This window comes from Camelina sativa, chromosome 8 (genome assembly GCF_000633955.1).
Source record: "Camelina sativa cultivar DH55 chromosome 8, Cs, whole genome shotgun sequence".
NCBI lineage: Eukaryota > Viridiplantae > Streptophyta > Magnoliopsida > Brassicales > Brassicaceae > Camelina > Camelina sativa.
The window spans coordinates 18218938-18236174 of NC_025692.1; the positions used below are offsets into that span (position 1 = coordinate 18218938).

Here is a 17237-nt window from a genome sequence, read left to right on the forward strand (position 1 = left end):
TTGTCGAGTAAGTAAGTTTTTTACTAATGGATGTTGTATTAATCTTTAGTTTATGTCTCTGTCCTTCATAGACTTATGAATATGTCATGACTTTATTGATGTACTTAAAGGAATGACTGGCTTGCAAGTTACTAATGGATGTTGTATTAATCTCTAGTTTATGTCTCTATTTTGGTTTTTGAATATTTTTGGGGTTATATTTTTCGTTTGAATCTTTGAGAAACTCAGAAAATTGCCACATCATGCCTCTTATTATAAGAGAAAATTACGGGGTATTTATAAAACACTACGACAGAAGAGTTGTAAATTATGCAGATACAGAACAAATGTAAAAAATGACAATCCATTGTCCAAAAAGTTAGTGTTTCATCCATGAAAATAAGATGAAAAGATGATAATGCATTTTTTGATTGGACAAAGAGATGACAGTGTGTAAATGATAAATGACTCAATAAACAATATATTATTAGACGGCCTATTGAGTATATTAGCACATTATGTAACAGTATTGTTATTGTTATCTTTGTCATTTGTGTAATACTTAACAAGTTATATATATATATATATATATTATAATAGTTAACATTCAAAATTATTGTTATTTATTTTGTATATATGATAAATGATTTTTGGTGTAGGATAAAACATGATAATATATAAGGTAGTTGGTAAAATCGTAAAAGTATGTTTATTGGACATAACTCATATTTAGAATGTTATATGTAACTCGTTATTTTCCGTATATGATAAAATAAATTAGTTAAAAATATAAAATGAAAGCTAAATATAATATAATTTGATATATATAATTTAATATGATATACATATATAAATATATTGTTATCATGTTAAGGCAATATATATATATATAATTATATAACTCATATTGATACTCATTTGATATAATTTATATTCTAGATCTACTTCGAGTGGGATGCCTCAATCGAGCATCTTGTTTAAGCCAACTTTGATCAGCTCGCTGCTACTCGCCTTAAAGGAATGGTTAGTCTTGCAAAGTCCAATGCAGTAAAACCCAATGGAGAAAAACATGATTGGATTCTTTCCGAATATTGGAGAGTAATGTTAGTTTATTGGATGACACCAAAAGCCAAAGATAAAAGAGCGAAAGCTCGTACGTCCCGACTATCTACTCGTGATGGTTTAGGCGCCCATCGACATAAAGCAGGTTCACGTTCTTATGTCAAAGTGCAAGATGCTTTGGTAATGTTTATATTTATTATTATTCTTATTTTTTCCATCAAAGCTTCTCTTTTTGTAATTAAAGATTTATATTATTACTTATATTAACTAATTTGTTGCTTATAGGTTGCCAACAACGAAGACTCTTCTTTGATTGCTGTAATGAAAAAAACACATCAGAAATCTGATGGAACGTATGTTGATGAAAAAGCATGACAAATTGCAGAAAAATTTGATGAAAATGTGGAAGAACTCTTGTCACAGAGAGAGTCTTCAAATGGTGAGGGTTTAACCCAAGAGGAGAAAAACGAAATTTTTGTTAAGGTAATAGTTATAGATTAAATTATGCATAGCTACATATGGTTTGCTGAGTTATAAATTTACTATTCTTTTTGGGTTTGAAAATATATATCATTGTTCATACATTTGTGTTTTTTTTTATAGATTGCTAGAATATCAAAACAAGATCGTGTATTTGGAATTGGGTCACTACACAAGAGAATTTCTATGTTTTTGGGTGATCTATCTGTCCTACAACCTACTGAAGAATAAGTGGGTACATTGATTAACCCATCAACTTGAAGAACTTGAAAATGAATTGAAAAATAGTCGTGTTGGAAACTTACTCCTCGAGAAACGTCTCCAAGCACTAGAGGACAACTATGTTTCCACAAGTTCTTTTGGCATTTCTATGTAATCGAGTTTAGTTTGGTTTTATTTCTAGTTGCTATTTAATTAAGTTTGGTTTGGCTTTATTTAGTTTATTCATAATACTATGGTTTTTATTTCTATTTTACATCATGTTATTTTCTTTTTCATACATTTAATTTGGATTAGCATGTTGTTGGATATTGGTTTCTTTTTATTTCTTTATAAATTAATAAAATTATTTTAAAATATTATTTTAATTATTAATATATAAATTATGTATCATTGTAACAATAATTTTTAAAAAATAGGGGACGATGGTTTTGTTCATAATTGCAACGATTTTGGCACAAATGGCTGGTCTTCATGAGTTTAAATTATAACGTAAAAATAGTAATAAAATGCAACACTTTTGTGACAGTTAGGTGAAAATGTTTAGTCGTCATTTGTAACATTTTGAGACTACAGTTTTGTTATCATTAGTGACTTGTTTAAAACGGTTATGCTGGTCACAACATATGACGGTTTTGAGATGATGATTTAGTTGATAGTTTTGACCAATTATCAACTATTTTTTGTAATCATCAGAGACGATTTGAGACTAGAATTTTGTCATAATGAATGACAGTTTTGAGACATGTTCTTAGTTAGTAACTGTGACGGGAAAGTAACATTTAACATGTCACTAAGTGTGACGTTTTGAGACTACAGCGGCGTCGTAAATATTGACTAACTTGATACGTGATTTCGGTCATGAAATAAAACGTATTTGGGACAATAATTTTAGTAAGCAATTGTGACATTTTAGATATGTTTACAAATTGTTATATTTGGTGAAAAAATAGATACCTATTAGTTAGTCGCAACTCGTGTGACGTTTTAGTGACTATAAAAAATTTGTGACAATTGTATTATAACCATTCACCAATCATCACAGATTTGTAACAATATTTTTATTGTGACGGAAAAAAAATTATTGTGACGAAATATTACGTGACAGTAGACTTATTTTCTTGTAGCCTCATATCGTCATAATCAAATATAAAAAACGTTGATTTCATTTTTATTATGTCGTTGAATAATTTGTTATATGTGGAGGGACATTTTCGTCTAACTTATACAAATTGATGAGAGAACACTAAAAATGTAAAAAAAAAAGAGTATAATTTTAATATTTAAGTCTTTTGAGTATATTGATTAATATAGTCCAAAATTAAAATGATACCACAAATTTACATTTTCTTAGATTTTTTTTTTTTGTGCAAACTACCTCATTATCTATCATGTTGTTTTTTTGTCATGGAGCATAGCCAGAAATTGGAAGGGAGAAATAACATCATAATACCAATGAGTCATTGAATGCTGTCGGGCGACTCTTTAACAAAAAGTTTTCCAAAGGTGGGGGTAGGGGCAGCACGACGAGATTCTCATCCAAGCACCAAGCAAAGAAACTCTTAAAGAAATTGGTGGATAATTGTTATCATATTAATCATGTAAGAAAAAAGAACTATCCATATTCTATTGAACTGATATATACCTAAGTAGAAAATACTGATTCACAATTTTGAATTGATAAATATGCATTTTTAACAGAAAAATTAACACAATATATGAACTTATAGTGGTACCAAATTATTTAGTATGTTAAAACAAATAGTCACACACTAAAACTTATGAACAATATCACTGAAATTTAATGAAAATTTTTGCTACTAATTTAAGTATTAACACTAGCAAATATTTTTCTGTTCAACGACACTTTTATAGTTAGAATGGAAAAGAAGGATAAATATGGTTAAAAATAAAGGGGAGGAGAGAAAACTAAATACCAAATAAAGAAGGGTATAGATTTCATTTCTTGTTTTATTTTGTATATCACCTTCTTTTCTTCCACAAAATAAACAATGATTTTCTCTTTCTCTCCATTGAATTTTTTAAACGCTCAAAACTATAAAAATGCGAAAATTTTCTCTCTTCTTTCTCAGCATTTTCTTTCTCTCTCTCTAATTCTATGTTGCTTATTGAAATTTTCTACAAAACCTCATTTACGACAATGACGCCCCAAAAACCATTAATAAATATTGTTGCCTAAAGTCCTTGCTTTACGAGCTTTAGTTCCGGACCGGGTCTGGAAGTCGTCATTGAATAAAAAAAGAAATGTCCCATAAACATGAAAGTTGCAGAAAATTTATTAAACATCTACTTGCTGAGATGCGTTCAATGTTGTTGTTCGTTCATTTGATCTTACTTTTGAGGGAAATTTAGATATGAATCTTCATTTTCTTTAATAAGGTTTCTCTCGTGTTCAGCCTAATTCTTTTCGTTTTTAAAAATCATATTTTATTCCATTAATTTTTGTATTTCAAAGCTTACAAATTGATATGTATTTCTGTAATACTATATTTTTGTATTTCTCTCTTAAAATGTCACTTTCTCGTCCATCAAATATATGTCAATCTATATACTAATAAAAAGTAGGAGCTATAAGCTCCTAAGGCCGTCCACATAGGATTTTAAACAACCAATAGAAATTTGACATATCATTTATTAACATTTTATACAATTTCTAGAATTTTGTATATTAAGAATTATTTTAAACAACCTATCATGATTTGACATGTCATTCATTAACATTTTTTAAATTTACATAAATTTTTAGAAAAAGGAAAATTTTAAATTTATGAAAATCAAAGAACTAATCACAATATCCCACATCGGCTATAAATTTTTTAGACAATTGTTCAGAACCAGTATAAATAAGATTAATATGCTTCCAACAACGAAGAGCAGGAAAGCTTGATTTATCAGGCGTCCAAGTTTAAAAGTTTTATTTGGTTTGATCTAGTTTTTTATTTGATCAAATTAAAACTTTAAACTGTTTCAAAAAAATATTATAATATTTAAAATTTTAAAAGTTTAAATATTATAAATATTGAAACTTTTAAAAGTTCTTAGCTTTTAAAAAGTTTTTAAATATTAAAAGTTTTAAATTTTAAAAGTTTAAAATATTATAAATACTGAAAAATTTTAAAAGGTTCAAATTTTATATTTCGAGACTTTTTAAAAGTTTAAAATATTAGAAATATTGATGCAAAACATAAATTATCTTATTTATCTACATTTGTGATTCTTATTTCTTATGAGCTGTAAAACATATTTTTGTGTATGATTTTATAGATGAGTTGATATTCTTTTATTAATTTTTTATTTTTTGGTCTAACGAAGAAGGATTGACATCGCAAGACCTTAATTCGATGTTTGAGTCAAATTTTGAGGTTTAAAGAAGAAAGATGGACGACAAACACACATGTTTTATTATCTATACATAGACATGACCAAGGTTACGGTTGTCACGGTTAAGATTTATTAACCATCGGTTATGGTTAGAAATTTTTGTAACCTTAATCAGAACCGTTTAACAAACGGTTAAATGATTACGTTTAAATACGGTTACGGTTCAAACGGTTACTGTTATATACGGTTACGGTTATTTGATATTATGATAANCGGTAAAAGTTACGATGACAATTAAGATAAAATTTGACAGTGAAAATGACAAGAAAGAATATGAAGAATAAGAAAACATTGGATNTATTTATTTATAATTAATATGTTCTTATAGTGTACTCATATTTATATATATCGTATGATTCATATTAAATAAATAATTATTAGTATATTTTATTATATTTTTAAAATATTATAAACCAAGTAAGGATTTTGGTTTGAGAAGTTTCTAAATGCGTGGATCTAAAACCAAATAAGTATATGGATAAAATTGTCAATAATTGGGTGCATGTTTTGACTATGATGGTAATCATGAATTTCACAAATTTTATGAGAAAAGAAATAATTTTGTTCTTGGAGTTTGATGGGTTAACAAGTTGTGTGGTAGTCTAAAAAAAGGTTTTTCAGTGGAAGAATGTGAAGAAGTTGACGAGAAAGAAGAAGAAAAAGAGTATAACGAATAACCAAACGGTAAAAGTTACGATGACAATTAAGACAAAATTTGACAGTGAAAATGACAAGAAAGAATATGAAGAATAAGAAAACATTGGATAAAAACACGAAAACATATGTGGTAGCGATCAATTAAATATGAAAACGAGTTAAATTTATGATTATAAAATTGTTTCGTTTTTCTGGTGGTCAAAGAAAATGGTTTAAGATATGTGAGGTCATCAGTTTGATTTGCCTCGCATGGACGTCAAGTTAAGTTTATGATTTTTTTTATCAGATTTGATTTTATAACACAACTGATTTTTATATTTTAAAAAATTATGTATCAGAAATTTAATTTTTTTCCTTAGTACTAATTTTAATTTTTTTTGTGAGATAATATTTTATTACCGTAATCAATCATATATAATTTTTATCAAAATATATCAAATAAATCCACGCGTAGCGTGAGTTCAAAACCTAGTTATATATAATAATAATTGATAGTGATGAGTAAGAGTATATTTAAAAGATTTTTTTCCTTTTATTTATTCAGTTATTACTATTTGAAAAATATATATTAATAGTTAATGTAGATAAAGAAAGAGTAAAATAGGAAAAAAAATTGTTATAAGACTGTGAGTGTAAATTATAAAAATATATTGACTTTTGGGTATTGTAAATTGCATATGTATTAATTTTTGAAAAAATATTAAAAGAATGTACAGTGACAAATCATCACTAGATCAAAAGCATCACTTCTTCTCCTGACCACTACTCACTATCGTACTCCATCAACACCATCTTCTTTCACTTTCAACACTAACTCTTTCCAAAACACAAAACCGCTTTATCACAAATACCATCTTTGATCATGTGAATTCAGTGGATTCAATTCAATCTATTTTATTTTGGATGAAGAAATCTAAACCTTAATAGATACTTTCTAGTGAACCCAATGGCTCTAATTACTAACCGAATCTTGGATATTAATCAGAGAAAGTGAAAGAAATTTGTCGATTCAATCGGAGAAGATGATGTAATCGTAACCAATTAACACGTACCCAAAATAAAAGCTTATAATTCTTTGTAATCGTTGATCAATTGAAATCTTATTTTTCTTCTAAAACCTTCAGATCGGAGATTACAGTGAGAGAGAGAAAAAAATAGACTCGCCAAGAGGAAGATGTGAAACCTTCCTTGACTAGACCTCGGTGCATCGGCATAAGCGAGAAGCAGACACGACGGTCGGCGGTCGCCAAGTCTTCTTCAAGTTATGCTGGAGATCTAAGAATCATAATAAATTTGGCTGCCAGCGAAAAAGAGAAAGATAATTGCTTATGTGATAGGGGTGATTTGGTATTTTTGATCAACTAAAAAGCCGTATCTCTGTAAGTCTGGACTATAACTCCTTAATCTATAAGAAACTGAAGAAAAAAGCCTATTTCTGTAATTAATCCAGTTTTATAATGAAATGTTAGAAAAGAAAGTTTCAAAGGACAAAACTCATGATGAAGGATGTTGTCAAAAAAAATACACGAAATCATATATTTACTGATAACTTTGAAATATTATTAAATGGCCCGTATAGCTCAGTGGTAGAGCGTCAGTCTTGTAAACTGAAGGTCCGTAGTTCGATCCTGCGTGTGGGCACTTTTTAATTTTTTTTTCCATAAAATTACTTCTTATTCACGTGAGTAGCAGTTTTCAAGTCAAAAAGAGCTGTTCTTTTTTATAAATAAAAACTCTGTTCACAGAGCATTGGACTCATATTACAGAAAGCTAGAGAGCTGTTTCCACTGTGTCCGTAGACTGTGCAAAAGACAAGATCCCTAAATCGAAACCTCTTGTTTATGATTAACTGATGTTAATGATGACGCTTATTAAGCTATACTACCGTCCAGTATAAACCAGGCAGTCAGTTTCTTAAAACATTTTAGACATGAAATTGATCATCACAATCCACTACTACTCTTAAACATTCATCAAACTGATTTAATTACTGAAGATTTGACTTAAGAAAAATGGGAGGGGCTGCGCCAACGCAAGCCGCCGCCATGAGGCGACGCAAGCTCTCCTGCTTTAGGGAGTCCTTAAGCTAAAACACCCTTCCAAAGTGCAATGGAAGACACTAGCCTAGGCCACAGTTCTTCTTGATCGACTGTTGACCCTGTCCAGGTAAGTATCTTTCGACCTCTAACCTTGCTCTTCTCCTATACCTTCTATGTAACTCACAAAATTGGACCACAGCAGAAATGTAAAGGCTTACTAAACTTGATTAGAATCCAATTTCAAACTAAATTTACACAAAATTTCGTTTTTATTTTGTAAAAACATATACAGGGCTGAGGTTGATGATGAGAAATCAACTTTTTATTCATAGGATTTTTGTTATTAAAATTGAACCAAGCTTTATAGTCCCATATATAAACGAGACCCTAAGGCATCTATGATTCTTCTTCACCAGTTAAGCACAAGCTAAATTCCCATAACTTCTTGGCCAAATCTTTATCTTTACCCTGAGAGTTAGGGTTGGATATGTTGTTATCCATCAAGTATTCTCCACTCACTCCCTTTACTTGCGGATGTAGTGCTGCATAGCATGTAGTTGCCGCTCCCTGCAATAACCGTATAAGAAAAAAACTCATATACAAACATGTATGTATGTGTGTGAGGTGAGCTGAGGAAAGAATGATCATATGCTTGAGCATGATCATGACCTTGGATATTAATTGGATAAAACAAAACCTTACCTGTGGAATACTCTTCAGAACATACTTTCCCACCGCATTACCAATTGCTGCATCAAACAAGAGAAGAAAAAAATCATTGACATTACTGGATACTTTGATGCATCTACTGTTAGATCATAAACATCCATTGATAAGCTTAAGAAAGAGTTCACTTTATATTAGTCATACAGGAACAAACATCACATAGATTACGAATCAGAGAGAAGGCTGAAACTATATTCTTACAAAAAGACGAACTTTTTAAGATTGTTGTCTAAAGAATTCAGAAATGAAGTATGATGAGAAAAAGAATTTTACTATTTATGAAGCTGTGGTAGCGCAAAAGATTGGTCATAATGGATCCGGGATGAAGTGAATTGGCAGTGATGTTCACAACTTGTTCCTGTTTTAAACATAACCAAAAAAAGATCAACAAATCTTCTTTCCTTTAGCTTTCTCTTTGGCATTTTGAATTGATATAATATTAACAAAATGACCTGCAAAATACGATTTTACCTTGAACTTCCTAGCGAGCTCACTAGCGTGCAGTATGTTACAGAGCTTTGACTGACCATATGCTTGCAAAGTATTGTAACTATAGAGAAACGATGAGAGAAATATGAGTATGCTACTAGTTTACTACAAATTGAAAATCAAAAGTAGTGAATAATAATACCATCACATAACAATCACCTTGCTTCGTCATTTATTTTATCAAATCGAATCCCTTCCCCATAAGCAAATCGGTGACCTTCCGATGAGACAATAACAATTCTTCCTTCTCTATTGCTTTCATTAGCTGTTTTCTTCATTGTCTCCAAAAGAAGGTTCGTCAACAGAAAATGACCTGAAAAAATTATACAAACATAAACAACCTAACATAGAAAATGTTCCTCATTACATTTCGAGTATCTCATGTTAACAAAAGTTCTACAAAGAAGCAAAAATGGAGGAGATCAAATGTTCTTCTAAACTAAACATACCCAAATGATTGGTTGCAAACTGTAATTCAAACTTGTCGCTTGAAAGCATGAAAGGACATGCCATAATCCCTGCATTATTGCTACAAAAACAAGAACAAGGATTAAGTCTGACTAACAAGTATTATTAACATTAAGTAATACAGCAATTTACTGAAACAAATAGTTAAGTTATGGATTTTACATAAGAAGATTCAAGGGTAGGTCCAAAGACTTGTACCCTGATGCAAAGCTCCTGATAGAAACCATTGAGCTAAGATCTAACTTCATTACATCAATCTTAGTCTCAGGTATTTCCTTTAGTATCTTTTCTCTGACTTGATTACCAGATTCTATGTTCCTTACAGCCATTACAACGTGAACACCACGAAGAGCAAGAACACGAGTAGTCTCTTCACCAATCCCACTTGATGCTCCTGAAATCAAATTAAACAGATACATCAAGAACTAACCAAAATGTTCTCTTTAGCTTCAAGATATATTCTAACAAGCCTGATTGATAGATTCCAATAAAGTTCAATCCTTTCATCCATTAACAGATACCACAACAACTTGAGTTAAGGGAGCAGAATCAAAACCCAGAAACTAAACAGAGGAAAAAGTTTAAACTTTGACGCAAACCCAGATCATAAAAAGTTGATTAACATCTGCAAGAAGAAGAAGAAGGAGAAGAGGACCTGTGACAACAGCTGTGAGACCAGTACCATCAATCCCATGAGTGACTTCTTCAGCTGTGGAACGAGCTGAGAACCCAGATGCTCCTTTCCACCAAAAAGGCCACATTTTTTTGTCTTTTTTTTTTCTCTCTTCCCTAATCTTCTTTGCAAAATTGAAAAAGAAGTCCTAAACAAAACCCTAGCTAATGATCACTACAGAAACTCTTGTGAACTTGTTAATTATATAAAAAGTGTTTGCTTCTCTTCTCTTCTCAATTCTAGTAATTTATCTGTATTGTTTTGCTTAATCCAAGATAAGGAGTAGTATTAATATCCTTTATATTTTATACAAAAGTTGTTAAATGTAAAATTGGTTTTTGTCTAATGTTGTCCACATTACATTAAACTAATAAACAATGACAATGACTGCTTGAAAAGAGGCTGATCGATGTCAAAAGTTTTTACAGCAGAAAAGTTGCAAGACAAACAATGAAAGATCCAACAAAGGAAAGAACAACTCTCTCTCGGTGTTGTGTAGAGCAAAAACGAGTCTAACAGGTTTTAAAATCTTTCATAAAACATATAAAAGAGGAGCAATCTTCAAAAGAAGAAGACAGGTTTTGGGGCTAAAGAAGAGTGCTTTGAAATCCAGAGATAACCTTTCATTCCTTCCATGGAGATTGGGACCAAAAAATAATATTATGACTCAACGCTGTGCTGGCCTAGGCCTGGAGCTTCCAAATGCGGAACGGCGTTCATCACTGCTGCGCCAAGCATCACCACCTGGGCGGTCACTGCCTCTAGGACCAGAACCCCAACGGTCTCCTCTTTCAGCTGGAGGTCCACCTCTGCTGCTTCCCCAGTGGTCATCTGCTGGAGGTGGTCCACGGCTGGACCAGCGGTCAGGTTCTGACGGTGTTGGTGCTGCTGTTGGGGCTGTTGGAGTTGAGACTTCAGTAGTCTGGCGCTTCCATTTAGGAACATATTTGCCCGGACCTGAACCTGATGCCGATGCTGATGCTGGCGCTGGTGCTGTAGCAGCAGGAGTAACAGTAGGCTCTGCATGGCGAGCAGGTGCATCAGTTCCCCTCAAGGCTTCTCGCCTCAGCTTCTCTTTTTCATCCGCTTCTCTCTCTCTCTGCTTTTGCTTCTCAGCCATTTCATCCAACTTTGCTTTGCGTTCAGCTGCTTCCTTTTTGTTCCTCTCAGCTTCTACAGTAGAGAAAACCCAAAACATAAACAGAAACAAGGGATTACATTAGAAAAACTTCAACATCAATGTCAAAATGATGTGGATTTATGGAAGCAAGTCCACACCTTCCTGCTTGCGAGCTTCCTCTTCTTCCTGCAGCTTTGTAATTCTTTCTTCTTCAATATTCATATAATATATTTGCTTCCTCTTAATATCCCGTTCTTGCTTCCTAGCTTGAATTATTTGGCTGATACGCTCCTCTCTCTCTGCCCTTATTCTGTCAAACTCTGCTTGTCGACGACTTATCACTTGCGCTTGGAATATTTCCTGGACAAGGACAGATTTGATTATAAGAAAGAAAAGTTACAGAAGAAAAAAATGAAAACTAGAGAATATCAAAACCAATTCAATAAAGGAAAGAGATAAACATCTACATGAAGACTCAGAAAAACGAAATGACATGTCAAAAACTGACCTTATTATCCAACATTTTGGACAACCTGTTTTTCTCCTTCAAGTCACTCTCATGACGCTCTCGACTCAGTTCAACTTCACGCTGTAAAGGAGTAGAGTTTTTAAGGACCTCATATACTTCCAAATCAGAACCAAGTTATAAGAAAAGAAAAACTACTGAAACTGTAAGGTTTTTACCTGTTGTTCGCGCTCATAAAATTCTCTTTCCTCTACCAGTCTTCGCTGATATGAAGCTTCAATCAATGGAGCAGCCTCTTCTCTCTTTGCTCTTTCCAAATAATCCATAGTTTTGGCAAGTTTTTGGAGCTTCTTCTCCATTTCTTGCCTTTCCTTGAGCTGCTCAGTTAAGGCCCTCTCCATTACAGTTTGTTTTGTCACCTTCTCCTACATTTAGATTAACCCAATTAACATTAGTAATACGCAATCCAGTACACTATAATAGCTAACATATTGTATTGACAAACATACTCCATCCAAAAGCGGCTTCTTCTTTCCCTTTTTCGTGCGCTTCTCTCTGTCCTCCAGCAAAGCCTGAGCCTCTTCAAATTCCTTCTCCTCTATCTCCCTAAGGATCCTTTGTTTCCTTCTCTCTGCAAGCTCTGCTGCAAGTCTCTTTTGTTCTGCCTCCTCAGTTAGCTTCTGAAGCTTAAGCCGTTTCTGCTCCTCTTCACGTTCCTTGAAAAGTAAACATCAAATCAAAGACTGTTATAAACCGGCACAGAGTAAAAGGAGAGGTGTCAAAACGACCAAGGAGAAGTTCACTACCATTTCTAGTTGCTGACGCTCTTGATCTTCCTTCCTCTTTTCAATGATTGATTTCCGAGCAAGCAGTCTTTTGTGCTCTTTCTCAACAGTATCCGCTAAATTTGGTAGTATGCCACCAAGTTTTGATGCTTTACTCGGGACAGGGTAGAGCATAGCTCTTACTTTGCTCAAAGACTCAGCAAAAACAGACAGATGATCCCTCAGTCCATCAGACTCAATACCCTAATATAAAAACAGTTGATCAAATAAATTAGTATCTACCAAAGTGTCAATAAGTTAATGGTTATATTACTTAATGATAGACATGATATTCGAAGTGTTGAGCTGGAGAGGCTTACCAAATTTCCAAAAATTACAACACCTTTCATGTGATCAACTTTCATGGCAACAAAATTGTTCTTTACAGCATCAACAGATATTTTCTCTACCACTGAGAATTCAAAGAAGGGTACCAACTGAGATAAACTCTCAATTCTTATGGTCTGATAAATCCTAGACACCTGAAAATAAAAATTGCAACATAGAATATTTAGTTTGTAGAAAAAGGGATAGACAGCCAGAACAATCCAAAACAGTTGAGTGGGTATTGCCCTACAACGTAGAGAACAAGGTACACTCTTCACCTGTTGAAGTAGCCTCAGAGTAGCAAGCTTCTCCAGAGAGGGAACATATTGGGAAAGTTGTACTTCTGGTAAAGAAGGAGCTGAGGATAGTTTCCCACCAGATTTGGAGATCTTTTCCAGCAAAGGCTGAATCTTGGGCCCAAGATCAAGTGGATGAAATTCATGCTCCAAAACATGGAAAAGATCTTTGACCTCCTGAGATGCACAGCTCAGAACACCTCTTGAGACCTAATTGCACAGAAATCAGCCTCCAAATCAGATTCCAGTAAGGCGAATATTTTCTAAATAACAGTTAAGGTAGCTGCTAGAGACTCACCAACTCTGACAGAAGAGCTGCCCTGGAAAGCTGAAAAAGGAACAAACGGAATTAGAAATATCAAAAGAGATAATAAAGGGCACAATACGAAAATGAAGCAACAGAAGAGCCTATGTTACCATATCTCTGCCCTCAAATTTAGGTTCAAGATTGAATCCAATGAGGTTGGCCATCCTCAAATTGCGTTCTTTCTCATTCTCGAGTTCCATATGGGATGCACTCTGAGCCCGATCAAACGGTGGAATGGACAATGCCGCCAAGACAACAGATGATGCTATTAGCTGCAAATCCTTTTGGCTTAAATTCTTATTGAAATTTTTTTGCAGACTAAACAGCTTAAACCATGCATACGCATGATAAAGATGGCTAGAAGAAATCCAGAAAATCTCAGTCAATTTGGAATAATAAACCATCAATAAAGATGACTTGGGCGTTTTTTTGACCATGCACATTAATCCATAGATATCTTCTACAGAGCGAAAAGCTTCCTGCAAAACAAAAAGATACATCAAGAACCACACATACTTATTTGCAGTAGTATAGGTTGCAAAACTAATTTTGATAAGAGACAAGGTTAGCAGTAGAACAATACACAGAAAAAAAAAAACACACCTGCCAAAGTCCAAGCTCGGTAGCCACTTTCAACTGATCAAATCTTGTGTCCAGATACAACTGCAAGCTCTCAGGGGCTGATAAGTCAGGCCGATCCCTTTGGTCTCTGTACTTGTTCAGGTTTGCCAAATGATTTCTTATAATTTCACAAAGCCTACGGAACTCTGTTGTTCTCTTGTACTGCTTGCAGAACTGGAAGGCTTTATGTGCTGTCATCTACAAGATAATAAAGAACAAATCTTCAATCTCAATCAACTTAAAATCAAAGGTATCACCAATAAGCTTAACCTCAACAAAAACTAACCGCATAAAGAGCTTCCAACTTTGAGTTGTTTCGCAATATCTCGAGGACTGTCCTGTATGTCTCCCACAAGAACTTGAACCATGGGGTGACCAACTCACGGTCAGATCTATCTTTCCCCTTCTCCCCACTGACAATACTCAGCTGCAAATCCTCAGGCTTTCTATCAGCTTCAAGGTCATCGACATCAAGGGCCTCCTCAAGAGCATCGGCCTGAGAACGAGCTTGCTCAGCTTTCTCGGTAGCAAGATGTAGGAAGTGCTTGATAACTTCCTCCAAGGAACTAACATTCACTTGCTGGCAAACAATACGATACTGGATCAATCCATCCTTGGCGAATCGACCTCTCTTCAAGTCAACACAAAGATCAAGATACTTAAACATGATCTTTTCAAGAGGTTTCTGCCAAGCTCTGTATCTCTTGGAAGTAATGAGATCATGAAGCGCCTGAAGGGCATCTTGTTTCTGTCCAACATTGATCAATTCTAAAACAAAAAACATGTAACACAAAATCAATTCATTCACATACCCCTAAACCAAATCCATAGGGACCAAAACGAACACTAAAACTAAAACATTTCGTAAACTTACCATCAGCACGCTTCAATGCATTCTCTGGTTTGGCAAAATTCGCCATGTTTCAGCCGAACAAAGGCTAAAGACAAGCTCTCTCACGAAAGGTACACTCTCAATTTGCCTGACAAATCAAAAACACAATAACTGATTTTGTTACAGAGATCAAATCAGTAAACAAACGAAGCTTTCTGCGTATTCTAACTACAGAGACCAGATTAAAATCGCCCAAACCCTAAATTCATTTCATAGAATCAAGATAACGCAAACGAGGCACAGAAGATTCGATAACCTTATGAAAATCCCAACCCAGATCAATTCGATGAGATTCGATTAAAGAAACAGCAGAGATCCAATCACTGGGTGCAAGAACAGAGCAGAGACTTGGAACTAACCTGTGTAGCCGTGATAAGGGAGTAGTGGTATGAAGAGATGAGAAGCGAAGCGGAAGGCAACTCTAGGGTTTCTCTGGTATTAATATTATCATTTTACATATATATTACCTAGATTTGCAGATAGCACCGTAATTTCTTTTGTTTTCGAAATTGACCCCGTTTATCTTTTTAGTCTTATTAACCCCATTTATGTCCATATTAGGGATGTTTTATTCAATTGAGATTTAACACATTTATGGGTTTTGATCCTCAAATAACCATGTGAAATAATATTAAAGTTTTATTGTATTACTTGGTTACTTCCATAATATTAAATGTATATTTGTTATAAGGTTTTTGAAATAAAATTTACTCTCTTAATTTAGAGGGTGTTATTGGATTTCTATTTTATATAAAAAAATAAAGATGACTAGAGAGTTTTCTATAGTTTTGTTGAACACAAAGAACACAAAATGGACGCAATTACAGAGCTTAATGCAAAGTGTCGCACAGGATTTTGTTAGATACTAGTTTATAATGTTACCGTTAATTATCTCTCGTATACAAACTCTTTGTAGATTCATCTGTTTCAGTTAATGAGAAAATCATATTCTTTTACAAATCTAATAGTTACTTTTCCATAATTTTGTAAATTTTTCCAAACAATCTCTTTATTTAAATGATATTTTCATGACTTTATTTTATAAAAAAGTATATAAAAATCACGAACTAATAACTCAAAACTTTTATTGACTTTCTAAAACTTTGAATCTAATAACCTCAAATTTGTTAAGATTTGAAATAATTTTTTACAAATCACAAACTAATATCATTTTACATCACCTTTAAAATCTTTACAACTCTATTCAAATCACAAATCAATAACATCTCCTTATTGTAATTTCAAAACACTATCACATGTATATAGTTCCAGATTTGTCATCAGCATTTCCTTAAAACAAATACCGTTCCTAGAAATAGGTAAAACTCATGTCTTCACTTCTTGTTACTAACGTCTGACCATAGTATTAAGGACAAACATAGCGGTCATGTGACACATGAGTAAATCAAGGGAGCGATGGAGCTGTATTTTAGTATTGGAAACCTAGACGAGGTAGATCTTTCATTTTGAATAGGTAGACCAATTCATCTTTGACGTATAATTTTTATTTGTGAAGTTATACGATTCTTGTGTTACTGTTTTGTTCAATTTTAAAATGTTTACGAGTTGTGTTTGTCGATTTGTTTGGGATGAGTATCTTGATTTCCAGGTATAAGCTCAAAAGCCTTCTACCTCAAGCAAAATCAACTATTATGATGTTTTAGTTTTATTATGATCGATCATTCAAAAGATTGAAAGTTTAAAACATAACAAAAAATTTGCATTTGAAACAAATTTCATTTGTACCTAAAAAACTTATTCAAATAGATAACTCTATAACAAGATTTACAAGGTGTAAGCAAATAATATGTAAATCGAATACATTTACCAACACAAGAGGAGGTGACATCAATAGTTGGCTTAACAATCAGATCACCATTCGATCTAAAGCTATAGTCGTTTTTGATGCTGCATGTAGCAAAATTGTTGCTTTTCGATTTAAGGTTTTAGCCATCTTAATTGGTTCATACGCCACTCTAAATTTTGAGTACCATGAGATCAAATACTTGAAAATAACACATAAAAATAAATACTATCTAAATAAATAGTTTTTGATCTAAAGGCTTAATTATTCTCCCTACCTCCAAATTTTAAAAAAAAAAAAAAAAAAAAAAAAAAAAAGAATGGTCAAGAAAGGGGGAATGAAGACGAAGATTGAGATTAAGAAGATCATGAAGAAGAACTCGCTAG

At 32.9% G+C, this 17237-nt stretch overlaps 2 protein-coding genes and 1 non-coding gene across 5 annotated transcripts; 1 reads left to right on the plus strand and 2 right to left on the minus strand.

Annotated features, from left to right (window-relative positions):
- Positions 7369 to 7440, plus strand: TRNAT-UGU. The gene has a single exon. It is a non-coding gene; the product is annotated as a tRNA-Thr (tRNA).
- On the minus strand, positions 8057 to 10454 carry LOC104707442 (short-chain dehydrogenase TIC 32, chloroplastic-like). Of its 3 annotated transcripts, none has more exons than XM_010423793.2 (8): positions 10177 to 10452; positions 9720 to 9915; positions 9503 to 9582; positions 9213 to 9366; positions 9036 to 9114; positions 8838 to 8922; positions 8541 to 8587; positions 8057 to 8405 (listed from the first exon to the last, which is right to left on the minus strand). In XM_010423793.2, exons 1-8 carry the CDS (start codon positions 10280 to 10282, stop codon positions 8235 to 8237), a joined length of 918 nt encoding a protein of 305 aa, XP_010422095.1. In that variant the 5' UTR covers positions 10283 to 10452; the 3' UTR covers positions 8057 to 8234. The 3 variants fall into 3 exon arrangements, with proteins under 3 accessions (XP_010422095.1, XP_010422094.1, XP_010422096.1); XM_010423792.2 differs by having other exon boundaries at positions 9684 to 9915; XM_010423794.2 differs by having other exon boundaries at positions 8341 to 8405; positions 9017 to 9114; positions 9684 to 9915; positions 10177 to 10454.
- Positions 10566 to 15482, minus strand: LOC104707443 (eukaryotic translation initiation factor 3 subunit A). The gene is made up of 14 exons (XM_010423795.2): positions 15407 to 15482; positions 15030 to 15135; positions 14442 to 14923; positions 14138 to 14353; positions 13645 to 14013; positions 13526 to 13555; positions 13210 to 13437; positions 12925 to 13086; positions 12587 to 12808; positions 12290 to 12496; positions 11999 to 12205; positions 11823 to 11903; positions 11473 to 11674; positions 10566 to 11367 (listed from the first exon to the last, which is right to left on the minus strand). Exons 2-14 carry the CDS (start codon positions 15073 to 15075, stop codon positions 10862 to 10864), a joined length of 2958 nt encoding a protein of 985 aa, XP_010422097.1. The 5' UTR covers positions 15076 to 15135; positions 15407 to 15482; the 3' UTR covers positions 10566 to 10861.

Bases quoted from the DNA above. Each gene is read 5' to 3' on its own strand.
- LOC104707442 (XM_010423792.2), bottom strand. From the start codon at position 10,282: ATGTGGCCTTTTTGGTGGAAAGGAGCATCTGGGTTCTCAGCTCGTTCC. The intron at 9,115-9,212 runs GTGATTGTTATG...GTTTCTCTATAG, and splicing joins AAAATAAATGACGAAGCAAG to TTACAATACTTTGCAAGCAT. The intron at 8,406-8,540 runs GTAAGGTTTTGT...CGGTTATTGCAG, and splicing joins TTCTGAAGAGTATTCCACAG to GGAGCGGCAACTACATGCTA.
- LOC104707443 (XM_010423795.2), bottom strand. From the start codon at position 15,075: ATGGCGAATTTTGCCAAACCAGAGAATGCATTGAAGCGTGCTGATG. The intron at 12,497-12,586 runs GTAGTGAACTTC...TTACTTTTCAAG, and splicing joins AGCGTCAGCAACTAGAAATG to GAACGTGAAGAGGAGCAGAA. The intron at 11,368-11,472 runs GTGTGGACTTGC...TCTCTACTGTAG, and splicing joins GGAAGCTCGCAAGCAGGAAG to AAGCTGAGAGGAACAAAAAG.